Here is a 27,355-nt window from a genome sequence, read left to right on the forward strand (position 1 = left end):
AAGAATAACTCCGTGAGGGGATTGATATATTAAAGTAGCTTGGATGTCATAATAACTTCATAGTGCATGTGTACATCAGCATCACACTGCATGCTGGAAATATAGACAGGAGCTATGAGTACGGGAAGAAACCAAGAGGCGTGCTCACCTTGGCAGCATATGCACTTAAACTGGAAGAAACATGACGAGGAGAAATGAGAAGTTAATTGTCATGCTGTCTTGCTCATTAGACAATAGCAACCCAATAATGATTTCCTTTTATTTTTTAGTTTTTTATTGTTTATTCAATTATTTATTTGAGAGAGAGAAAGAGACAGACAGAGAGAGAGAGGGAGGGAGAGAGAGAATGGGTGCACCAGGGCCTCTAGCTGCTGCAAACTCCAGATGCATGCATCTTCTTGGGCATCTGGCTTACATGGGTCCTGGCAAATCACACGTAGGTCCTTTGGGTTTGCAAGCAAATGTCTTAACTGCTAAGTTATCTCTCCAACCCAATGATTTCCTTTTATGAAATAAAATCTCCCTACATAGCCCAGGCAGGCCTCTAACTTGCTGTCCTGCCTTCATTTCTCAAACGCTGAGCTTATAGGCAGGGAACTTGAAGCCCAGCTAGAACATTTTTAGTAGGAGGTGGACTCCATACAGATTGTGCAGATCTGTGGGATATTAAAAATGATTTGGATAATTAGGATAATGTGTGAGCTTTGCAATTAATTATCTAACATTGTCTTAGTTACAGGAGCATAAGGCAAGAAACCCATCTTTTCACTCTCCAGCCCAAATCCTCCTCATGTACAGGGCCATGGCAAGGTCAGGTCAGTGAACCAGTCAAGATTTCCTGCCCTCTGAGGCTGAGCTCTGGAGTAAACACTGCTGAGGGCACAAGAGGAGAAGCAGAAGATATGGGCACAGCAATAAGAGATTCAAAAGGCATGACAAGGCACAGCAGACGTGTTAGATGTCAGGTCCACTACCTCCTGATGGCTCTTTCTTCTGGCTTCCCAGGAGTTGTAGAAGCTGTATTAGGGTTATTTCAAAGCCAGCTGAGGTTGAGGATGAAGGAGCGGGTCTTGGAGATTTGAGAAGAGAAGGTAGGAAAAATTGTTTCTCCCACTGGGAGAAAGAGAAATTAAGTTAGCAGGATGGGCAGGAAGCACTAGGGGTCAGTGGGGTTAGTAGTACTGAATTCACAGAAGAAAAAAAGATGAGAATATTTACAGGTTCTTTCCCAAACACATTCCTGGAAATCCTAGATATGTGGAACATTGTTTTTAACTACTTTTTGGATTTTTAAGGAGATGATTGTACAAAAGGAAGAAGGTTTACATATCTGAGAGCGTGTCAGAGAATAAGTGTATGGAGGGGCCGTGGGATTATGCTGCTTTATCGTGCCTCACACACATTTAAAATGTGTAGTGCCTCCCTCACAGCTCCCCGCGATGACCGCCAGAAACACCACGGTTTCATCTTTCTCTGTGGCCAAGCCTCATTGCCCACCAGCCACCACGCTCACATTTCCTGTGGGACTCAACAGGCTCGCTCTTGGCCGGCTCCCAGGACTCACTGCCACCTGGCTGCTCTTCCCTGAGTTCAAATCTCAGAGCATTGCTAAAGGGATGACCCTTCCCTTCACTTAAGCGCCCGCCTCTCCTGCCCCCGGCCTCTGACCTCCTGCCACTCCGCAAAGCTTATGCCGTGGACATGGGCATCTGCTCTCCTGCCCAGCTCATGGGCTTCAGGGCAGGGGGCAACGCGCCTCATTCATAATGTTCTTAGCAACGATCTCAGGTGTTCTGCGGTGCTGGGCAGTAAAGACGGACCTCATGCATGCGTTTACAGACCTTTGCTTTTGCTTTGGGGACCGGCTGCAGGAGGTGCTGGGGGGATAGAAGAGCTTGCCTTGCCAACATGAAGTTCTGAGTTCAATTCCCAGAACGCACATAAAAATGTCAGGAATGGTGGCGCAGGCTTGTAATCCCAGCGCCGGGGAGGCGGAGGCTGGTGGAGCCCGGAAGCTTCCTGCCCGTCAGTCTAGACTACTTGGTAAGCCCAGGCCAATGAGAGATGCTGTATATACTATACTGATAACAATGTTGAATAAAATATGGCAAAGAGAGGGCTGGAGAGATGGCTTAGCGGTTAAGCGCTTGCCTGTGAAGCCTAAGGACCCCGGTTCAAGGCTCAGTTCCCCAGGTCCCACGTTAGCCAGATGCACAAGGGGGCGCACGCGTCTGGAGTTCGTTTGCAGAGGCTGGAAGCCCTGGCGCGCCCATTCTCTCTCTCTCCCTCTATCTGTCTATCTCTCTGTGTCTGTCGCTCTCAAATAAATAAATAAATAAAAATTAAAAAAAATATATGGCAAAGAGAGAAAGGCAGAAAGGCAGTGGCCTCCGATGGTGTTTACTCAGATGTGACTCTTCTCTGAGACATCCAAGCCAGGATCCTCCGTGACTCTTCCTTCTTTGACATCATTTGAATTCTCCAGCTATTTCAAATAGTTTTTCAATTTTTTTTTTTTTCTGACTCAAGGGATCTTGGTTGACTTTCTTTCCAAGCTTCAAATTTTACTTTTTAAACAAACAAACAAACAAAAACTGATTCAAAATAGTCAGATCGAGTAACGAGAGGACTTGTTCATTATAAAGCATTTGCCAATTATGCATTTGTGCATGCTGAAAATTTCAAAACAAGCTCTGGTTTCCTGAGGTCAAGATTTTAGTGACAGTGGAAGGAGAGATGAATAAGCATGAATGATTCTTAATGAAAAGTACTTTAGGGAGGGCTAGAGAGATGGCTTAGCAGTTAAGGCATTTACCTGCAAAGCCACAGGACCCAGGTTCTACTCCTCAGGACCCACATTAGACAAATGCACAAGGTGGCACATGCATCTGGAGTTCATTTCCAGTGGCTAAAGACCCGGGAACAACCATTCTCTCTCTCCCCCTCTCTCTCCCCGCCCCCCATTTCTCTCTGTAAAATAAATAAGTAGAAAATATTTTTAAAAAGAAAAGTATCTTAGGGAAAGCAGGAAAATGGAATTTCCACCCCAAATCTCTGAAACAGTTTTGGGAGGGATGGTGGAGGAGGAATTTCTCTGGCTGGATGTCTGCAGTGGCACGCACATACATGCTCCCTCTCTCTATTCTAGAACTTCCTTTGAGGAATATTTTCCAGTGGAAATTCAGGTCAATTTGTCTTACTGCCTAGAGTGCCAAAGGGTTAGCATTCCCTGACCTTGCTTACTCTTTGAACTCTTAGCTACTATAACATCAGTTATATTAATCACATCTTAATTATGACTTGAGCCAACTTTCCAGTTGTGAAATATTATATCTTTCTTATTTGCAAAATATGGCATTATGAAAACATGACACAGAACTTGTCAGAACAAGAAAAAGAAAGCACCAACCTCATTTAGTCTTTTATATATTTGTGCCTATATAACCAATTTTATGAGTGTTATTAATGTCTGTTAAAATTAGAATCGACATCATGAACGCTATGCTGGGATGAACTTCTGATCAGATACAGTTTATGGAAGGAGCAGGATTTATTTCAGCTTAAGGATCCAAGGGTTAGTACTACCAGTGGTGCATGGAGCCGGCTCGAGTTCGTGAAACCAAGCACAGAGCCAGAAACCACCACAGCCAGCAAGCGCCGAAAGCAGCCAGCACCAAACCTTCAGCAGGCAGGACTCCAGAGCCCAAATGCTCTCTTTCATCTTTGGGCTGGACCCACAATACCCCGCCTGCAGGAGGCGTTAATACCCAAATCTCCATCAGCTGGGAACCTAGCATTCAGAGCACCTAAATTTATGAGGGACACCTGAATCAAACTGCCACACCTGGGATCCAGGTAGTTTAGTTTCATATCTTTCTGCCATGGATGAAGTCATATTTCCTCAACAGAACCCTCTGATGGTGTGTTCCAAATAACGTGTTACTGTCTCTCACCTTATGACCCGTCCTTATACTTTCTAGGTAAATATTTACCAGGCACGTGAAAGGGCCAAACTTCCACCTGTCTAGAACAGATATTGAAATTAATTGCCACCTAAGTCACTTAAACGAATGGGGAGCTAACTATTTTAAACATTTTGCAGTGTGTTTGTATGGCTAAGGAAATAAACTGGAAACATTTCTCACCTGTGACACATACATAAGTCATGGCAATATTTCTAGAGTTAGACATGGAATGCTCAGCAACTAGCCACATCCTTTTAAAGATGAACATTTGTTTCAAAACAAACTATTAGATTGTTTCCTTCATCTGACTCATGGAGGAAGACAGTCCTTTTTAAGTTTCTAAGACATTATGTTTTCAGCCATTATATTCTCAGAAAGTGAATCATTATTCTTTTTCTAAAATTATCTTCAAAATTTTCTGTAATTCTGGTAGTAATTAATGTATGCCATTCTCCTCCATACATTCTTCTAAAGGGAGAGCAATTAAAGCTTCTCTATATTCCCCTATAGGTACTGAGAAATCGAACCCAGGTCATTAGTTTTTGCAAGCAAGCACCTAACTGCTGAGTTATCTCTCCAGCCCCTACATATAGTAATTTTGAATAAATACTTATTTGGTTAACTAATAAATAATTGCATTAATTTTAGCTGTCATTCCTATACTGTTTTCTTATATATACCCTAAGTTTTCATGTCACTTTTTCTTTGTTCCTGCTGTTCCTTCTTCCTGAGGCACAAGCCACTCTTGTCAAATAATTCCATCTCTGGGCTGGAGAGATGGCTTAGCAGGTAAGTGCTTGCCTGTGAAGCCTCAGGACCCCGGTTTGAGGCTCGACTCCCCAGGACCCACATTAGCCAGATGCCCAAGGGGTCACACACATCTGGAGTTTGTTTGCAGTGGCTGGAGGCCCTGGTGCACCCATTATCTCTCTCTCTACCTCTTTCTCTCTCTGTCTGTTGCTCTCAAATAAATAAAAATAAACAAAAATAAATTTAAAAAATAATTCCATCTCCTAAGCCATCAAATCCTCTGAGGCATTTTCTCTCCCCTCATCTCTGATCATGCTGCATTTTTGCCATGATGATACGTAGCATGTTACAGTAAATACCTCATGAGGCTCTAGACGATGCCACTTGGACATAGGAGACGGCATCTCAGTGACTTTGAATCTCTAGCACTTTCAATGGTGTTCTTCCTTTTCAAGGTAGGACCTACATAGCAGAAGTTGGTCATCAGGAATAGACATTTAAAAGTTACACCGGGGGCTGGAGAGATGGCTTAGCAGTTAAGGCGTTTGCCTGCAAAGCTAAAGGACCTCTGTTCAATTCCCCAGGACCCACGTAAGCCAGATGCACAAGGTGGTGCATGCATCTGGAATTCATTTGCAGTGGCTGGAAGCCCTGGAGTGCCCATTTCTCTCTCTCTCAATCTCTCTCTCTCTCTCCCTCTTTCCCTCTTTCCATCTCTCAAATAAATAAATAAAAAGTTACACCTGGTCCCTCCTTTCAATTTCACTGGCTGTCACCAGTCTATCACAACATGAAGTTATTCTTGGCCACATGCTTCCACGGGCTTGATCTGAGTCTTACCCCCATGCCTGCCTGCCTTGATGGGCTTAAATCCCCTGAAAATGTGAGCCAAAATCACCTTTCTTTCATCAAGTTGTTAAACTGGGTGTCCTATGAGAGCAATGCAAAAGAAGCTAACACAGGAGATTGCTAGAGGTTCTCACCACTAAGAAGAGCCTTTGCGATTTTCACAGGACTGCAGGAGATGTCTTGAGGCTGATACCTTATCCAAGGCTGCGGTATAAGCCTGAAAACCCAGCTGAAGTCATTCCTTTGACCAGAGAGGGCTTCTGGCTTCTACATACAGACACTCGGGGCTGCCCTGCTGGCTCAAGTTCAGCTGAGTAATCCCCACAGGCAGATCAACCAGGGCACACGGGGTTCTATCCACTTCTCGATTCTTTGGCTGGCGGCAGATCCTAGTGGCATCCAAGTGACGCTAATTTTGTGGGCATGCAGAATACAAGTTACAACTTCGTGGAGGCCTGAACCCAGACTTTCAAGGAAAGTTTCCGAGAGTAGGCAGCATGGGACATGCTGATTCTCCGTGGAAGGCATTCCCTGACATAAATATGTGTGGAGCTATGATGGTCATCCCAAATTGTAGGTAGTTAGAGATGCCAGAAACTTGGACATCTGCTAAGGAAACCTGCACAGTCCAAGTAGAACTGATCTAAGAGAGGATGAAAGGGCAGGGCTAGCCCGATGCCCTGGAGCTCACAACATGATACCACAGACCAGGGATTCAAGGTAGAGGATTTTTCCTATTGTTTTCCAGTCTGTCTCTCATCCAATATTTCCTTGCAATCCTCCACTTATTCCTTTGGGAATAGTAGTATTTCCGCTGAAACACTGTGTATTGGAAGCATATAATTTTCTTTTTTACTTTTACAGGGACTTGCAGTTAAGACTTGAGTCTCCAAAGAGACTTGAATTTTGGGCTTTTGAACAGTGTTAGAACTGTTAAGACTATGTGAACGCTTGAAGTTGGACTCCATCATTCTGCATTATGAAATGGCCATGAGCCTTTGAGGGACAGGGGTGCAGTGTTGTGCTTTGAATGTTTTACAAGCTTTTTCCCCCGATGATGTTACATTTAGGGAGTCTGTTATGGATTCTGTCACAAGAATGCAAAATTAACTAACACAGTACTTCTGGAAATTGCTAATTGTAATGCCTTTCTCTTGCCACCAGTGAAAAGTGGTATTAGTTAATAAATCTGAACTCAGAACTAGTGGTAGCAGAATTCAAGGTGATGGTTCTGGGTACATTGTCCTTTGCCTGGATCCAAGGACATTAGGAGCATCTCCATCCCTTCCAGGACATTGTTGTGCAAAGGGCTTACTCAACTCATTTTGTCAATTACTTAGCTAGCAACCACTCTCCACCTTCACATTAAGAGGTGCAGATCCCAAGGGAAGTAACTCCTTCTCATTCATGTGTAATTTCACAGGCCAAAAAGTACACTGGACCTCAGAACCATATTCTTGCCCAGGTCTCCTATGGGTTAGATCTCCCTGGACAACCATGTTAGCCTTATCTGAACCTTGTCGTAATTATATAATCATTCAGCTTTTACTGTTAGACTCTGGACCCTGCTACTGGGATGAGAATACTTTGTTATCTTGTTTGTAACAAATATCAGTCATTTGCATGACACTTTTATGCTAATGACCATATTTACACAATACTGATACTATTCTTGTCATGTTTTCACCCAAATTTATGTTATATTTCCTCAATTAAAACAGGTTTGAAATGGTATTATCACTACTCATTATAACATACCAGAGTTCTTAGAGCCAAAGTCCTAAATTATCAATATTTATATGTTTATTCATTATATTAAAGATATTTGTGTGTTTCTACTAATTATTTTTCTTTATAGTTCTCAGCTTTGTCATTTACTTAATTCTATCCTGATTAAGATGTCCTTTAAATGCATTACAAATTACATGTCCTCTGTAAGGTTGCTATGAGATTATGCATAAAGGTATGAAACCATATATATATATATATATATGAAACAAAAGAAAAATGACTCCAGGGCTGGGGGCATGGCTTAGCAGTTAAAGCACTTGCCTGCAAAGGACCCAGTTTTGATTCTGCAGGACCCACATAAGCCAGATGCACAAGGTGGCACATGGGTCTGTTTGCAGTGGCTGGAGGCCCTGGCATGCCCACTCTCTCTCTCTCTCTCTTTGTCTCTCATAAACAGATAAACAAAAATAAAATTTAAAAAACACAACTCCAATAAAACTAATGCTATAAGTGAATTTCTTAACATACACTTTAGATATTTCAGTAATTTGTGAACCATTGCATGTCTTTAAGCAGAAAAAGAAGAAAGGCCAAGATTCCATCACCTTCCAAGGGCCATTGTGATCTAAGGCACATCAACCAAACATATACTAGTTAATGTACCAAGCTCAGAACATTGGTCATCATTGACCAGAAAATATATGTAGAAGTCAGCTGTAATTTATACTGATTTTCTCTGAAGTTAAAATATAATGTTAAGCTATCATTTCTGATAGCTTTTTTTCTAACTTTTCAAAAAAATACATTTAATAATTATCTAGGGCTAGAGAGATGGCTCAGGGGTTAAAGGTTCTTGCTTGCAAGGCCTGACAGCCCAGGTTGATTCCTCAGCACCCACATAGCCAGGTGCACAAGATGGCGCCTGTGTCTGAAGTTTATTCTGGTGCACCTCTCACACTCTCATTTCCTTGCTCTCTCTCTCCTTGCAAATAAATAATTTTTTTAAAGAAGGTTATCTAGGGCTACAGAGATGACTAAGCTGTTAGGTTGCTTGCCTGGAAGTCTGAGAATTCAGGTTGAACTCTCCAGGTCCCACATAAGCCAAACACACGAGGTGACAAAAGTGCACAAGGTCGCACATGCCACAAGGTGGCGCACATGTCTGGAGTTCAATTGCAGTGGCTGGAGGCCCTGGTGCACCAAGTCTTTCTCTCTCTTTCTCCGCCTCTCATATAAAAAAGGCTCCTTCAATTTTTTTTAAGCACATAAAAAGAAAAAAATATTGTCAAAAATAGTGGTAAAGTCCTATTTGTATTTTTAAATATTTTAATTTTATTTATTTATTAGAGAGAGAGAGAGAAAGGGTACACCAGAACATCTAGCCATTGCAAATTGTACATTTGTCTTATGTGGTTCTGAAGAATTCAACCTCGGTCCTTGGGCTTCAGAGACAAGCCCCTTAACTGCCAGGCCATCTCTCTAGCCCCTATCATATGCATTTCCTCTCAACAGACCTGGGGTCCTGCGTAGAAGACCGAATTCCTGGGCCCCGTGGGCAGTTGCTTCTGTTGTCACAGCTGTTTTGTTGGCCCTGGCAGTGACTATTGGTCTTGTTTATTTTTTGGCATATGGTAAGTACCTGTCTCACTGTATGACTTAGGAAATTTGAAGACTTACTCCATATATTTCTAAACCTTAATATTTTCTCCTACTGAAGAGTTAAGTTTTCACTTGAATAAGTTTAAGAAATAATCTTTTATGAATAAAAATTATTTCTAGCAGTGAAAACCTCATATGGTTCATATAATATCATCTCTTTAGTAAAACAAAAATTCAGTTGCCATGTTATTTTATTGCATAATAATATTCAGTATGCTGGTAGCTGAAGTTTATTGTAGCATAATTTTTAATTTTCATGTCAACTTACAAGGATGTATTGTATTTTCCATTCATTAATAGCTTAAAGTTATGACTTTTCACTATCAGGTAGTGATTGTGCCAAGACACAGTTGACAACCATGGTGACTATGAATACATGATCTTAAGGAAAGGCTAGAGGAATATATTGCTACAGCTACTAGGTGTTTAGTTTTCAGAAGTGTATCTATCGCATGACTGTCAGTCAGTTTAGTGTGGCTATAACAAAATGCCTGCACCTGGGTACTTTCTGAGGAAAGGGAGCTGGGGATTTGCTTTGGCTCTTCGTCCTGGAGGCTGCATTGAATGCCTGCATCTGTATCCATCACACGTGGTGGTCAGCGTTGTGACAGGAAAGCAGGCCATAGGTGTGTGGTGCTGCTGGACAACTTATGGCAACACAGGAAGCAAGAGGCAAGGAAAGGGCCAGGCTGCTCAGGAACTGATCCACTCCTGTAAGAACTAACTCGCCCTTCATGGTCAGCATTAGCCTCTGGTCAGTGATGACCCGAGAAGTTCCCTTCTTCAAGGTCTCACCATCTTTCAATTCCATATTAGGTGCCAAGCTTCCAGCATACAGACCTTCAGGGGATACACTATGTTCGAATCATAGCAATTCCTTTTCGTTGTTGTTCTTTTAATATTGTCGACTTCTTATGCTTACACACAGGAAATCATTCTTTCTTGTTCTTTCCAGGTCAGAAGATTCACTACTATCAGACCTCCTTCCAGATCCCAAGTGTTGCATACGACCCTGAACTGTCTGTGGAACAGTCAAAACGCAGGACTGACCTGAAGGAAGAGGTCAGTGATGAGGTACGTCTCACTTTCCAAGCATCACTGGACATTGGACATTGGACATTGGAATTGGGTAGGGACATGAACTGATCTTTCAGTCACACCTGTGAGGATTACAGAGTCTGAAGATGTTGGATGAGTGGGTGATGGGTACACACACACACACACAGATCTTTCACAGATACTTATCTCTGCACCACTGACATTGTGTATTTCATAACTGATATTGAAATATTCAATTCACCTTTTTGTGCTGGTCATTTTTGAATAGGTGACCGTTATTCACATTACAGGGCTGGCTTTATTACAACAGGAGTATGCTCAAATTAGCTTTTGGAAGACGGGTTGATGATATTTATAAAACAGTAGGCTTCAAATAAGCATTATATTAAATGTACAGAATAATATTTAATAAAGTTCTGTTCTTTTTTCTTTTCTCAGATAGATGGAATATTTCTAAGATCCAGTTTAAACCATCATTACATCAAATCACATGTTGCTAACTTTAGGTAACCACAACTAATTTGTATGAGAAAAAGCCAACTTTGTATAATATAGTTATTCTTTATCTCTTTTCTCTGTGGGCAAAATCTAAAGATCTTGACTATACAAAAAGAAATCTAGCATAATATATTGTCATGGCTCCTATAGAGAGTATTTATTTATTTAAAGAATATTTATTTATTTGAGAGGTAGACAGAAAGAGAGAATGGACATACCAGGGCCTCCTGCCACTGCAAATGAACCCTAGACACATGAACTACTTTGTGCATCTGATTTTACATGGGTACTGGGAAACTGAGGAATTGAACCCAGGGCATCAGGCTTTGCAAGCAAGTGTCTTTCACCCCTGTTCTGTTGTTCCAGCCCCTTTAGAGATTATTAAGATAGAGAAAGCTTCTTGAGTAATCTTGAAATATATTTCATTGTCCTTTTTTAAGACTTTACACTTCAAGTGAAGATTGCTTCAATTATTAATTACCTTTCAATTTTACTTACTTTTATAATAACTACTATGAATATCTAAATCACGAGAGTCTATATTCACATATGTATGTATACATATATATAACATACACAAAGTTGGATTTTAAAAACACTTTGCATTTATTTTTCCTGAAAAATAAAGTTTCATAATTGTTAGCTCAATCTCACTTCCTGATTGTGACCAACTCTTATATAATTCAGGAATGAACACTTGTGTCACATGTGAAAAATGGAAATCATGCCAATAAAATATATATTTATGCTTTACTTTCTTTAACATACAAGTAATATTTAAATATTAATAATATGATATTAAAATAATTAACATGGCTTTGACCTCACACTTTCTTTGTTTTTCAGGCCAAGCAATGATGGCTTGAAAGCAGATGTATTATTTAAATTTAAGTTTCCATCTAACAAAGCAGACACCTTGAAAGGACAAGCCGGTAACGTTTTGCACAAGAAGTTGAGATCCACTCCCAGCTTCCTGAAAATAGATAATTCATTACCTTATCTTAGAGGCAAGAAATGCAATTTTTATTTTTGGTAATGATATTAACAATCCTCTCATGAACACCAGAAAATGAAACCACTTTTCACTTTAAGTCTCTGAGTTACTTGTTAAACAGTCAATGCCAAAGATTGCTTTCCTTTGGGTACTATGGAAATAAGTATAAGATAAGTGTTGCATGATTACTCAAATGGTATTTAGTATTTCTTCTTTTTTAATTAAAAGTTATTTGTGAGCAGGGAGAGAGAGAGACTCAGAGATAGAGAGAGAGAGAGAGATACAGACAGACAGACAGACAATGAGCTCTCCAGGGCCTCCTACCATTGCAAATGAACTCTAGTTGCATGTGCCACTTTGGGCATCTGGTATTACATGGGTGCTGGGAAACCAGACCCAGGCAAGCAGGCTTGGTAAGCAAGCAACTTTAAGTGCTTAGCCTCTTCCCTGACCTGGTATCTCTTCTCTTTTAAAAAGGGTCAGTGCATTTGAACTAAGTAAGTATTTGTGTGATCCAAACTGCCACTTGGCGACTGAAGCAGTCATTTGTGCGGCCTGGCTCTTTCTTTTACAATGCTTTCTCTGATCCGAATCCGTAATGAGAAGGTGTGGAATGGATGAGCCACAAACGTGAGCTCAAGATGAAGATGTGGCATTTTAGGTGACTGTTTCTTGCCTCCAGCACAGGATGGGACTGGCCCAGGACGTGGAGTGACTGGCAGTCGTAGAAGACAGATACCACGCTCTGATAAGATGTGCCTGGGGCTCGTGACACTATTTCATTTTCAACACAGACATAAAGAGTTAGAGGTTAGATGTTTGGGATATGATATTAGAGGAAGTAAATTACAATTCACAGACTACTGTCAACCTATGAATTAACCTTGAAGTTGTATTTCATAACAACTTGGTAGAATATGAAATGAGATTAAAAGGTTAATGGAAATTTTCCATTTACCAATATATCTTTCCCCAGGACTTTCATCCAAAACTGTTTCGGATGGTTAAAGTGATTGTAATATATTGAGAGAAAAAAAAATTACACTACAGGTTTGACCAAAGTCAGAAGCAAGAACAGATAGCTTGACAGTGAGAACAAGAGGTGTCCGCGGATAAGCCGACGGGACGCAGCAGGGCCAGCAGAGGCCCCCCGGGAGAGGCCTTGTCGAGGACACGAGCATGTTGAGCTCTTATTAAGACGGCTGTTAGAAACTCAAACGCGTTACTTCAGGACTTACCACACCCACATTTTCACACCTGTGTTTTACTGGGGCTGGGGTGCTTCGCGGGATGGGGTGGGGTGTCGAGGTCCCCGTCATTATTGCCCATGCAGAGTGTCCACCACTAGGCCCTCCACTGCCCATCGGAGCCTGCCTGCATGGAGACATTCCGCTCTCCAGTTAAAAGGCCCCCCAGGAGCCGGGCTTGGTGGCGCACGCCTTTGATCCCCGCATTCGGCAGAGGTGGGAGGATCGCTGTGAGTTCGAGGCCACCCTGAGACTCCATAGTGAATTCCACATCAGCCTGGGCCTGAGTGAGACCCTACCTCAGAAAACAAAAATAAAATAACATAAAGTAAAGTAAAATTAAATTAAATTTTAAAAGGCCCCTCAGGTAGTAGCTCTTCCTGTGCCCTCCATGCTCCACAGAGGTGTTTGGGAATGATTTGTGTGTTTCTCATTCAGCTCTCCTGACAAGAGGATGAAATTCCTTTAATACAGAAAATGTGGCCCCCGCCCTCACAGGCACATGCAGAAGCTTGTCACAGAGTTCAGCACGGGGGAAACTGGCGTTTGTTAAGATGTTTGACCTTTCCCTCTATGTTACTCAGTCTCTGAAAGGAGGCAGAAAATACAGAGTGTTCTTTTTTTTTTCTTGTTTAACTTGACTTGGCAGTACACAATCCAAATGCATTTACCTTTACCAATGTGCTTAATACTTTCAGCAATCCAGGAAAGAAGCGCAGATTGCATTTGACAGGTAGCAGTGAAAGGATATAAAAGGATGCATGAAAGTTAGATAGTGAGAGCCAGGCATGGTGCCACGTGCTTTTTTTTTTCTTTTAGAAATTCATGACGTTTTATTATTCTTGGTTATGTATACAGTGTGCATATAGCCATAATGTCTTTTTTTATTTACTTTTCAGACTCATTCTATTCCATGTAAGTTTTTATTTTTGATAAAATTTCCTTTTGGATCCATTAACTCTTCTTTTTAAAAAATAATTTATTTATCTGAGAGAAAGAGACAGAGGCAGTGTGAATATGCCATGACTTCTGCCTCTGCAACGAAACTCCAGAGACTTTGGGTATCTGGTTTTGCCTGGGTACTCGGGAACTAAACGCAGGCCAACAGGCTTTGCAAGCAACTTCTTTTAGCCACTGAGCCGTCTCTCCAGCAGTCTGAATTCTTTAATAGTGCACTGTTTAAATTCCCAATATTAGGAGATTTCCTCATTATCTTTCTGTTGTTGGTTCCCAGTGTTACCATGTGTGGACAAAGGACCTGTTGTGTGTGATTTCATTTTGTTTTCAACTTGTGTTGAGGGTTAGGACTCAGGACAAGCTTACTGAAAGAACATGTGAATGGGTGTCTCAAAAGAATGTGGCTTTTCCAGGAGTGACTTATATAAAAAACTCATGCCATTTTATATAAGGAATTTGATACCAGAAGATGACTGTATGCTGAATATTATTCCGAAGAAATTGTTAATGCTGATTTTTAGGTGAACATGATGTTGGAAATATTTGCTATGGAATTTGAAAAGCTGGCAAACACTTAGGAAATCACATAAAACTCTTCTTGAAACAAATGAAAAAAATAAAAAAAAATCAACAAAGCAAAAAAAGTAATAAAAACCATGGAAAGTTAAGTGAGGAGAAATGGGAGCACTAGATATTAAGAAGAGCAGTAGCAGTCACAGAAACAAGCCTGCTGGGTGGCATCCGTGAGCTTGCTGACCGCACAGCGGGACTCGCTCTGCCTGAAGACCCAAGCAGGAAAGTCAAAATGAACAAAGCCTCTGGGGGCTATAAGATAATAGAGACATAGGAAATGAATTGCTTATAGATGGTATATAGTTAAGACATGATTTTCAATTTTGTTTGTTCACCTCTCTCTGTGTGTGTGTGTGTGTGTGTGTGTGTGTGTGTGTGTGTGTGTGTGTGTGTGAGAGAGAGAGAGAGAGAGAGAGAGAGAGAGAGAAAGAGAAACAGCAAGAGAGTCCAGGCTGTTCCCTAACTCACAATTGCCAAACCTGCAAGTGATACTTCTGCTGGCTGTCTGCTCACTTTGTTCACAGTTCCTACTGCTGTGAAGAAATTTAATTAATTTAATTTAATGCAGATTCATTTGTCAATTCTAAGGTTATTTCCCAAGCTATTGGAGCCCTTTTGGAAAGTTCTTGCCTGTGCCCATATTATGAAGTGTTTTCTTTATGAGTTTGAACATTTCAGGTTTTTAAAATTGCTTTATTTATTTGAGGGGGGAGAGGAGAATGGGTGCACCAGGGCCTCCAGCCACTGCAAACAAGCTCGAGATGCGCTTGTGCATGTGGCTTACGTGGGTCCTGGGGAATCAAATCTGGGCCCTTAGGCTTTGCAGGCAAGTGCCTTAACCGCTGAGCCATCCCTCCAGCTGGCATTTCAGTTTTAAAGTCTTGGATCCAAGTGGATCTGATTTTATAGCATGAGAGGTGTGGGTGCAGTTCTATTTTGTAGCAGGTGGATATCAAGCCTTGCTAACACCACCGACTGGATAGGCTATCCTTTCTCCACTACTTTTAGCTCCTTTGTAAAAAAAAAAAAAAAAATCATATGGTCAAAGCTGTGTGATTGTTCCATCAGTCCAGTACCATTCTGTCTTTCTCATGATTGTTCTGTAGTGTGATTTGAGGTCAGGCCTTAGGCCACATCCAGATGGGTTCTTTCTCCTTAGGGTTGTTTTGGTTAGTCACAGTTTTTTTGTTTTTGTATTTTGGTATTTTTTGTTGTTGTTGATGTTTTGTTTTGTTTTTGTTATTTGTTATTTTTTGTTTTGGTTCTTTTTTTTTTTTTTTTTTTTTTTGGAGACAACAAATTGTAGGATCCTGCTTTTTAACCCAGTCTGCAAACCTATGTCTTTTCGTTGGGGCATTGAGGCCGTTGATATTAAGAGATATTATTGAAAGGTGTGCATTTATGTTTGCCTTTTTTTTTTTTTCTGTGGTTCCGGTTCTACCTGTGCTCTCTTCTGTTAACTAGTATTTAAGTATTGCTTGTTTTTTCTAGGTTCCTTATATGTGTGCTTTTCCTTTTATTCAGCATGGAGGATTCTATCAAGTATTTTCTGTAGAGCTGGTTTTGTCTTCAAATACTCCTTTAACCTGCTTTTGTCATGGAATGTCTGTATTTCTCCATCTATTTGAATGGATAACTTTGCAGGATAAAGTAACCTTGGTTGACAGTTGTTATCTTTCAGAACTTGGAATATATCACTCCAAGCCCTTCTGGCTTTAAAAGTTTGTGTTGAATAATCTGCTGTAATCCTGATCGGCTTGCTTTTGTAGGTAACTTGATTTTTCTCTCTAACTGCTTTCAATATTTTTTCTTTGGTGTGTGTGTTTGGAAGTTTGCTTATAATATGGAGAGGAGAGGATCTTTCCAGGTTTTGTCTGGCTGGGGTTCTAAAGGCTTCCTGTATCTGCATTGGCACCTCTTTCCCAATTTGGGGGAAATTTTCTTCTATGATTTTGTTGAAGATGCCTACTATGCCTCTGGAGTGGAGTTCTTCTCCTTCTACTATGCCCTGAATTTTTATATTGGATCTTTTCATAGTGTCCCGAATATCTTGAAATTCCCACTCATACTTTTCTATAAGTTTGTCTTTCTCTTTGTTGGACTGTATTAGATCTGTCACCTGGTCTTGTAGCTTAGATATTCTGTCTTCTCCCTCATCCATCCTACTGGTGATATTTTCTACAGTTTTTTATTTCATTAACTGTGTTCTTCATTGCTAGTAATTCTGACTGGTTTTTCTTTATTATTTCTATTTCCTTTTTTATGTCTTGTATTGCCTTCTTTATTTCATTAAATTGGTGTCCTGCATCTTCTTTGATTCCTTTGATTTCCTCTTTGATTTCTTCTTTGATTCTTTTGATTTGTTCTTTGACCTCTTTGAACATATTTATAATCATTCTTTTGAACTCTTTCTCAGGCATTTCCTTTAACTCGTTCTCACTGGAGGACATTTCTGATGCATTAATACTTTTAGGTGGATTTATATCATCTTGCTTTTTAGTGTTTCTTGTGTTATAATGTATATATTTTTGCACTTGGATTAAGTTAATGCTTGGATTTTCTAGCTAGCTGTGTATTCTTAGCTGTATCAATTGATTTGATGTAATATATTTTCAGGGTAGGACCTTAAGGTGTTAGGTGTGGCTCTTAAGACTCTCAGAGTATCTACAAAGATGTTCCTATGGGTTGAGTTTCCCTGCTATGGGAGCATTCAAGCAGGCTGAGTGGGATAAAATACAGGTAGATTCTAAAATTTAACTAACACTGTACACATTCAATCAAAAACAGCCCCAAGTATGTATGCAAGAGTAGTTATTATAACGACCAGATCCTCTATCAACAAAGCGGTTAAGATTTCTGGTCTGTTGTGGGATCCAAGTCAGCTTGCAACCAAGTGAGATCCTTCCCTGGTGCAATCCCAGTTACCTTGGATGATTTTCTTCTCAGTCAAGTTACTGCCTGGGTCGTCGGGCTGCTGTTCTGATTTCTTGAGCTGGGCACTGGCTTTTCCTGCGGGGCAAACTGAACCTGGCAAGTGTGGCCCTGCAGATCAGCACCCCTGCTGCTGGAACTGCTGCTGCTCAAGCTGCCGCTGCTGGGTCTGTAGCCGCTGCTGCTGAAGCTGCTGCTGCTGGACCCACTGCTGCTGCTGCCTCTGCTGCTGCTGTAGCTGCCACTGCTGGAACCACTACTGCTGCTGAAGCTGCTGCTGCTGTGTCCACTGCCGCTGCTGCCACTGAAGCTGCTGCCGCAGGATCTGATGCTGCTGCCGCTCCTGAGTCTGCTGCTCCTGGGTCTGCCGCTGCTGCCGAGACTGGAGCTGCTACTGCTGGGGCTGCTGTTACTGGTGCCGGAGCCACTGATGTTGCTGCGGAACTCTGCTCCTGCTTGGGTCCCACTGTCGGCTCAAGTTGGCGTGGCCGGGTCCCGGGCCGCTGCTCTGTTCGCTGGAGCTGGGCTCAGGCGGTGGGGGAGGGGAGGGAGCTGCAGCTGCTCTGGTTGTCTCGCTGCTCCAAGCGTTCTTCTACCTCACAGTCTGCTCCTCCGCTGCTCGCTGCCGCTCTCCCCTCACGTTTCCCGAGTTGTGGAGAGCGCGGTGTGAGGGAAGCGCCCGCACCTGGCTTTTCCTGCGGCTGGAGCCGAGCCTGGCAGCTTTCTGGTGCGCTGCCACCGCAGTGGTTGGCAGAGCTGCCAGAGCCGCTTTTGCCAGCCTGTGTGGGCTCTGGATGCTCTGGATCTCTTCTACTTCTCCGCTGCCGCTTCAATTTCCTATACACCTCACTTTTTAGTAAAAGTGTGTATTTTGCTGAGTTTTTTTTGGTCTTTTTTCCCCTCTAGGCTGCTTTGGCATAGTAACTACGCCGCCATATTAACCAGAAGTCCCTTGAGGTAGGGTCTTACTCTAGCCCAGGCTGTCCTGGAATTCACTATGTAGTCTCAGTGTGGCCTCGAACCCTCAGGGTCCTCCTACCTCTGTCTCCTGAGTGCTGGGATTAAAGGCGTGCACCACCATGCCTGGCTCTATTTACAGTTTTTGTGTGCCCATATGAATTCTTGGATTTCTTTCTAGTTCTGTGAGGAATGACATTGAACTTTTATGGGAATTAAAATGAATTAAATTAAATGCTGTGCCTTACATTTCTTTCTTCATTGTCTTGAAAGGGTCTGTATACAGACCTTTCATGCCTATTTGAACCATTATTTCTCATGCCATCTTGATCCCCACTCTTTTTTCCTCTGTTACAAAGTAGATGATATCAGTGTTAGATCTGTTGTCTTACAGCTATCAGAGGCATGGTTCATTTTGATAATTTTTTACTTTGATCTTCAGAGAGAAAAAGCTCCTGCTGTGGAGTCCTCAAGTTCACTGACACTGGCCCCCAACACCTCCTGCACTGCCGACGCCACCAGAAAGTCTGTTTGACTGTCATTGCTATTCTTATATTTTGGCTCTTCCATCCCTGGTTGCTATAATTTTCTAGATTTCTTTTTTAATGCTTCTATAGATTGCTTTTTTGATATTTCCAATTTTTTTTTCATGTGCTTCAAGAGGAGTTTGATTGCTGAAATATTTTGTGACAGCTGTTCAAATTCCACATGAGATAATTCTAACATCAGGTTCATCTCAAAATCAGCAGCAGTTGTTTGTTGGGGATAATCTTCAGAATATAGTCATCCTGGTGCTAGAGAGATGGCTTAGCTATTAAGGCACTTGCCTGCGAAGCCTGAGAACCCAGGTTTTATTTCCCAGAACCAACATAAGCCAGATGCATGAGGTGACACATGTGTACAAGGCTGTGCATGTGCACAAAATGGCACACATGTCTGGAGTTCGACGCAGGGCTAGAGGCCCTGGTGTGCCATTTCTCTCCCCACACTCTCTTGTTCTCTCCCTCATAAATAAAATAAATTTTAAAAGTTTTTTTTTAAAGAGTATAGTCATCCTTGGGTACCAAGTCCTTTATAGAAAATGCTATAGAGTTTTCATATAGCCTCTGCACATCCTTCCATTCCTTTTTAGTTCTGTTTTTGTATGTGGTGCTGTGGTTCAAATCCAGGGTCTTGAGCATGTTAAGCAATGTGTTCTATCACTGACCATGTCTTTTAATATTTAGTTTTATGGGAAAAAATGACAAGATACCATGTTTAATATTTGTGGATCTTGATTCCTTGTGAATATTAATAGACTTTAATTCCCCAGAGAGAATCTGTGGACCAAACCTACGATGCCAGGCTTCTAAGGTGCTTCAAATGCCTTTGCTATATTCACCATGCAAATGAGAGCAGGAGGAATGCCAGAACGCGGTAAACTGTGAAAAATGGCCCTGGACCGCTCTCACCGAACTTATATTTGAATGAGTTGTTATTACACTAACTAATCTCCTTTCTGACAAACAGTATCCTTCCCTATAGTCGATAAACTATAGTCACAAGCCAGGATTTTCCTGGCGTGCACCTGTGGTCAGAGGCACTGAGCAGACACTTCAAAGGCTCCTTTTACTTGTTTGCTCCATTGCCTTTGAACGAGGAATCTCCTCACCGAGGCAGTTATGACAAAACTAGAAAAGCCATGCCCCGTGCACACAGCACTTCAAATTACAAAAGTTCCACTGTTGACATTGATTTCATTTTTTCTTTTTCCAGAAATGAATGCAGTCCAAGCAGAGCATATTTTAAACAGCAGTAAGTGGGAAAATGTCGCTCAGGTGTTTATAAACCAGAGAATTGAATTCACAGCTTGTTTACTACTTGACAGACACTGGTCATAGCTCTAAATAGATGTGTGACTCCATTTTCTCTCATAGGAAAAGCCACTTACAGTTGGGATACTTTCATAAACTGTGCAGAAATATTTTTTGTTCCCTGGAATAAGACTCGCTAATAATCTCTGTAATGTTGTCCTTGAATATTTGGTATTTACTTTTATTTGGCTCACTTTATTAAAGTAGAAAATTTTGCTTAGAGGGTAACCAGCATCACCCATTCTTCTCCCTTTCATATCCAATCACCCACTGACCAGAATATGGAAACTGATATTTACATGATAGTGGCACAATGGTGTGTGTGTGTGTGTGTGTGTGTGTGTGTGTGTGTGTGTGTGTTAGAGTGAGAGTGAGAGAGAAAGAGAGAGAAGAGATAGAGAATGGGCATGCCACGGTCTCAGCTACAGCAATCTAACTCCAGATGCTTATACCACCTAGTAGGCATGTGCAACCTTGTGCTTGCCTCACCTTTGTGTGTCTGCCTAACATGGGATCTGGAGGGCCGAACATGGGTCCTTAGGCTTCGCAGGCAAGCTCCTTAACTGCTAAGCCATCTCTCCAGCCCATCACTATGTTTTAAAAGTAAGAGCACAACTGATATTTATCTATAATAAATAATGTACATTGATCATTCACAGTGTTAAATATCACTGAGGTAGACTACTGTACATCATAATAAGATTCATATGACAGAAAATGTGCATAAATTCATTTCAAAGGAAAATCTTTTAAAATACACCAAAAAAAGTGTTAGGTTTTTTTTAAATGTTACTAACGATTTGCTAATGGGAATATATATCTGAATATCTATTGCCCCATGTATGCTTTGTCAGTTTCAATGAATATTTCCCAAAAGCAAGTCAAATCTATAGTGTCCATCTTTAACTATGTTGCAAACGCATCTAGGCACGTTTCTAATTCTCAGGAAATAACCAGCTTGTTCCCTTGGATCAGATTGTGGTGTAGGAATGGAGTACCCGACCATGGCAAGGATTGCAGATGGTCAAACTGCCAGCAAAGCCAACTGGCCATGGCAAGCCAGCCTGCAGGTGGAGGGCATTCATTTCTGCGGGGCGTCTCTAATCAGCGCCGAGTGGCTCCTCACTGCTGCTCACTGCTTTGACACGTAAGTCCTCATCTGCACCGGCAAGGTCACCAGCGTCACCTGCTCTTCTCTCTTTCACGCCCAGTCATCCTTACCTCTCCCTCATTTCCTTCATGAGCATCATGGACCTGCCAAGGGTACTCATGACCATGATCCACAGGCTTGGGAAAGAATTGGTAGAGAAAATAGAGAGACTTTGCAGCTCTGATTGAAAACCTGTTTTCCAGTCATCTCAGTTTGAACTAGAAGCAAGCCAACATGAAAAATTAAATCTGCTCATCAGTATTCTTAAAAGATATTGTAGTTTAATAATTCTATTATTAGCATCTCAACATACAATTTTTTAGGATGTTGTATAAGTATTTTACTTGATTTTTTGGTTTTTTTCTCAATTTTTATTAACATTTTCCATGATTATAAAAAGTATCCCATGGTAATACCCTCCCCCGCACACACTTTCTCCTTTGAAATTCCATTCTCCATCATATCCCCTCCCCATCTCAATCAGTCTCTCTTTTATTTTGATGTCATGGTCTTTTCCTCCTCTTACGATGGTCTTGTGTAGGTAGTGTCAGGCACTGTGAGGTCATGGATATCCAGGCCATTTTATGTCTGGAGGGAGCATGATGTAAGGAGTCCTACCCTTCCATTGGCACTTACATTCTTTCTGCCACCTCTTCCTCATTAGACCCTGAGCCTTGGAAGGTGTGATTGAGATCCACATACAATTTATACCTGATTATTCCACATATTTACCTTTGGTGATATATTTTATGCACTGCATGCTTTTGGAAGATTTTACAAAATGGTGCTGTTATGCAAATTTTCCCCTGGGGAGAGAAGTCTATTTACTCCAGCTAGGGCCTCCACAGGCAGAAGCATGATTATACCAAAGTCCAGCTTGGTGAACTGATGAGTTTATCAGGGTTACTTACAGAGCACGGATGAAGGGTGCTGACAGGAGCTCAGGTGACTCAAAGGCAGCTGCAGTATGGAAGGCCTACCCCAGCGTGGGTGACAACTCATGGAAGTTGCCTCTCTTAGATACCAAATGTCACCACACACTTGCAGCAGCTCAGCTGGTCGGAGAGCCTCCCACAAGCAGTTGCTTATCCTCATGTGACCCTGGGGAGGGGTCTTGCAGCTTGTCAAATTTCAGCTCTCCCAGAGTTGACCTCCCATCCCTAGTCCCTCGAGCCTCCCTACTTCCTCCAGGAGAAATTATTCCAATTAGGAGGAATGTTCTATACCACAGGCACTTTTGGAGAGAGAAATAGAGATATAGTAACCCTAGTGAAAGTGAAATAAAATGGGGAATTTTCTGGATAAAATGCTTAATGGAAAATAAGCATAAAAAACCAATGTGTAACATATGGCCCCAGTCTTATCTCTATTTCTTATCTATCTCTATCTCTTTCTTCCTCTATCTATTGATATAGTTGTACAACCAATATAATTGCATAGGATAATGGATAGACATATATCTATGTGACTAGAGGTAGGTAAGCCTATCTGATATTTATTTATATTTTCTTAAATTGATTTGTACTATGTTTATAATTAATTGCAACAGTAATGTGTGTAAACACTACAATACAAACCCCCCTCAAGGAGAGTAATTTAAGCTACTTTGTAATGGAGAATTTGTTGTCAACTAATTAAAAACATGCCTGTTCTGAGGGAGAAGCCTATAGCAAGAAGGTTGGGAATGACCCAAACAATTATCACATCAAAAAGGCTGCCCTTCTCCCACATTTATTTCCCATTGTTCTGGAAAACTTTAGATCAGAAATGAACCCTATGTGCTCCTTTTAATTTGTGATCAGCTACAAAAACCCCAAACTGTGGACGGTCAGTTTTGGGACCACCCTAAGCCCTCCACTGATGAGAAGAAAGGTGCAGTCAGTCATGGTGCATGAGAACTATGCTGCCCACAGACATGAGGACGACATTGCTGTGATCAAACTCTCCACCCCCGTCCTGTTCTCTGAAGACGTACACAGGGTCTGCCTCCCAGATGCTACTTTTAAGGTGTTGCCCAAGAGAAAAGTGTTCGTCACTGGATGGGGAGCCTTAAAAGCGAGCGGTGAGTATCTCCGGGAAAGCTGTGCAGCAAAAAGTACAAGCCTGACCTGCGTTTAGTGGAGCTATCAATAAAATACAAAATCAGAATGCATAAATTGAAATGATATCAAAAATCCCAGGATAAATGCCACAAAAATCCACATATAATAAATTATGGAAACTCTGGCTATGACTGATATGCATATGCAGTAACGAAATTTATGTCATGTTGAAGTACTAGGTCTTGAAATGTGTTTATCGGCAACCTTTTAGAACTTTCCTAAAGTATCAAATCATCCAGGATTATTTTTGTTAGTAGCTGTCTTTCCAGTGTAGAATGTGTCTGGACACAGGATTTGTAAAGTGCATGGCTTGCAGACATTGGTCATGATAAGCCGCCCGACAGCTAAGCAGAAACACCTTCAAGTAAGAAAGCTGAAAGCTGTGCTTGGTCTGGCATTGAAGACCAAGGACTCCCTCAGATCCATGTGGTCTGAAGTTGTTCTTGAGCCCAAGTCTTTATCAAGTTGACAAGAATGACATCTTACTCCTTTTATAATGCCCAATAAACTGCAAGCGAGACTCGAGCTTTATGTAAGTCTCCAGTTCCTACATGTCTTGGTGGGATTTTTTTAATGAGGTCTGTTCTTCCCTCAGAATCTCAATTCTTGTATGCAGTACTTAATTTACATGCTTATTTATTTACTTACTTACTCACTTACTCAAAGTATTGTTATGACTTACTCAGTGTTGACCAGTTGATTTTTCATATTGCCATGGATCAATAAGTGTGTGGTTAATGAGTGAGACACAATCACAATCTACTTAACTATTTGTTACTTATCCCGACACTTATTTTGAGTAGCAAGTCAAGCTACTTTCAGAGTAAATAATCACCTTTCTCATGAAGCAACAGGATTCCATCATTATTAAAGTTTCCTTATGATAGTACTGTTTTTCTAAAGGATTCTTAATTTTGAAAATATCTGTCTCCTTTGCAAAATGATGAGGTAGGTTTCCAGATAAACTGTCATATACTCTCACAGGTGGTAAGAAATACTTTGGGTTTAACCTAGAATTATTCCCCATTTAGCTACAAGATCACAGGTAAAATTCAGTTTTTTCCCTCTAAAAACAAACAGAATATTCATATCTATCTCTAGTGCTTATTTCAATAATTGAATATGATATTTTTAATAACCCAAAAGTAACATAGAAGTCACCCACAATGTAACTTGATTCTGCATGCTGTCCTCCAGGTGAGAACCCAGAGTTAGCACAGATCTGTCCTTTGGGAGACACCAGAATTAACTCTAAGAGCAACAAGACAGAAAGCCCTCAGGTGTTGACTGTTTCCTCCCGTAGGTCCCTTTCCCAACTCTCTGCAGCAAGTAGAAGTAGAGGTCATAAGTAATGACGTGTGTAACCAGGTTCCGGTATATGGTGGTGCTGTTGCTTCGGGAATGATCTGTGCCGGATTCTTGACAGGAAAGCGGGATGCCTGTGAGGTAAGAATCAGCTCAGACCCTGGTAGAGCAGTGGCTCTTGAATGCGTATTGACGGTAGACCAACGCCACTTCTTACGGTCTCATGAAATTAACTTGTGGGTAAGTATATAGAACCGTAACATACTCTCTTCATTTAACTCGTTATTGAAAACCATCTAAAGCTGGTCATCTGATGCAAATTAGAACACTGATTAGGAAAAGGTACTGGAAACAGAGAGGAGGAAGCCAGCCAGCAGCAGTGGACCAAATGCACAGGAATTCACAGTCACCACCAGCAGCTGGGCATCTTACCCTACTACTTGCACGTCACAGTGAGGCCAGATCTGCAGAAAGCCCTGTGGCCAGTGAAGTTTTGCCGCGCTGATGTTTGAACATTGGACTTTGAAATATTTTGCAAATATTTTTGCATTTATGCAGGAGAAAATGCTCTTTTTTTGTTGGCCCATACCCCCTTCTTTTCACCACTAGTTAGCACCGTTAGAGTGGGGACCTCCATTAGATTGGAGGTCTAGGGAAAGGGCGTCAGGAGGAGCACTTTGGCTCAAGCAGCATTCTCACTCTGTGCTCCGGACACTGAAGGAGACCAAGAAGAGTGAGAAGAGAAAGGAAGGGGAGGAGCTAAGGGCACAAGACTTCAAACACCCTCTTTCTCTTATTTTAAAATGTATCATATGGCCAGGCATGGTGGCGCACACCTTTAATCCCAGCACCCAGGGGGCAGAGGTAGGAGGATTGCCGTGAGTTTGAGGCTAGCCTGAGACTCCATAGTGAATTCCAGTTCAGCATGGACTAAAGTGAAACCCTACCTCAAAAAACAAAGAAACAAAACAAACAAGCAAAAAGATCACATGTTACTTATTTCTAATGATGGGCCCGTTGTTAAAAGATAAATCTTGGGCTGGAGAGATGGCTTAGTGGTTAAGCGCTTGCCTGTGAAGCCTAAGGACCCCGGTTCGAGGCTCGGTTCCCCAGGTCCCACGTTAGCCAGATGCACAAGGGGGCGCACGCATCTGGAGTTCGTTTGCAGAGGCTGGAGACCCTGGCGCGCCCATTCTCTCTCTCTCCCTCTATCTGTCTTTCTCTCTGTGTCTGTCGCTCTCAAATAAATAAATAAATAAAGATAAATCTTGACTCTGAAGAGCTCCTCGGAGAGGAACTTTAATGAGTTCAAGAATAAACAACACACATTTGATGCAACATCCCAACACACCTTCCTATTGATTCGTGTGACTGGAATAAAGATTCTGATTCAAAGAACAACCTTAATCTAGCTAACTAAGTTAGAAAGGCTTCATGAAGGAGGTAGAAAGTCAGTTGAATTTTGCAATCATTTATTTAAAAGCTGGCACCCCTTGTGGTCCCTGTTTAGTCAAAGAAACTCTAAAACTTTTATTGTGATAAAACTAAAACCGTAACCTTATTCACATAACTTTTCATATAAAGACATTATTTTATTTTTATTTTTTTGTTTTGGTTTTTCGAGGTAGGGTCTCACTCTATCCCAGGCTGACCTGGAATTCAACTCTATTCTCAGGGTGACCTCGAACTCACAGCGATCCTCCTACCTCTGCCTCCCAAATACTGGGATTAAAGGTGTGTGCCACCACACCCAGCTAGTATTTTATTTTTATTTATTTATTTGAGGGAGAAAAAGAGGCAGAGAAATGATAGGGCCTTTAGCCACTGCAAACTCCAGATGCATGAACCACCTAGTGCATCTGGCTTACATGGGTACTGGAGAATTGAACCTGGATCCTTTGCTTTACAGGCAAGTGCCTTAATGGCTGAGCCATCCCTTCAGCCCGCTATAAGTAATAAGTTCAGATGTTATAGTAACAAAATTAGTTTTGCATATTTCAATTGAAAGTATGAATGTGGGTTAGACTCTTATTCCTACACACCTTTATTTATTACATTTTTATTCCCTTCCAGGGGGACTCTGGAGGGCCTCTGGTTATTGCAGATGATAGAAATATCTGGTATCTCATTGGAATCGTCAGCTGGGGAATAGACTGTGGCAAAGAAAACAAGCCTGGGATTTATACGAGAGTGACTCATTACAGGGACTGGATCAGAGCTAAAGCAGGCATCTGATGCAGCCCCCCCCCACCCGCCCCTGCCCAGCGCATGCCAGCTGGGAATGGCATGTGTCGTCTCTGTCAAGTCACGTGTGTGTTGCCATGTGTCGTCTCTGTCAAATCATGTGTGTGTTGCCATGTGCACTGTTGCCAAGCTTCGGGGGCAGACAAGTGAGGTGTGGTAGCCCTCCCCTTAAGAAAGTGCAGAGGGCAGGCTCTCCTTCCTGTCCTCTGATGGGCTTTGCTGACCATGAGTGCAGAAGGTGTCATCAGCATCGCCAGGCTCTGCCTTTCCTGAAAAGCGCCTCTGGCTCCTCGTTGTGCCTCTGCCTGTTCCATCTTCACACTTCAACCTAGTTTCGTCAAGCGAGAAGCGACTGTCTAGGCGTTCCCTGCTTGTCTCCCAGCGCCGCCCCCCCCCCCCCCCCCCCCCGCATGGCCCACCGTTGTAGTCAGGAAAGACTCATCCACCTCGCTGGCGTGCTGACCACGCAAGGTAATGCCTCGTCTCGGCCAGTGCTGTCATGCGGTGGAGGAAGCGCCACATGAGAGAGGA

The 27,355-nt window shown here is 41.9% G+C and overlaps 1 protein-coding gene across 1 annotated transcript; it reads left to right on the plus strand.

The window, feature by feature from the left end:
* Positions 1–1,439: 1,439 nt before the first annotated feature.
* LOC123453292 (transmembrane protease serine 11G-like) lies at positions 1,440–26,815 on the plus strand. The gene is made up of 10 exons (XM_045130161.1): positions 1,440–1,520; positions 8,779–8,926; positions 9,910–10,028; positions 10,452–10,519; positions 11,358–11,518; positions 19,926–19,964; positions 20,999–21,170; positions 22,976–23,235; positions 24,579–24,721; positions 26,654–26,815. Exons 1-10 carry the CDS (start codon positions 1,440–1,442, stop codon positions 26,813–26,815), a joined length of 1,353 nt encoding a protein of 450 aa, XP_044986096.1.
* The last annotated feature ends 540 nt before the right edge of the window (positions 26,816–27,355 follow it).

Source organism: Jaculus jaculus, chromosome 11, assembly GCF_020740685.1.
Source record: "Jaculus jaculus isolate mJacJac1 chromosome 11, mJacJac1.mat.Y.cur, whole genome shotgun sequence".
Classification (NCBI taxonomy): domain Eukaryota; kingdom Metazoa; phylum Chordata; class Mammalia; order Rodentia; family Dipodidae; genus Jaculus; species Jaculus jaculus.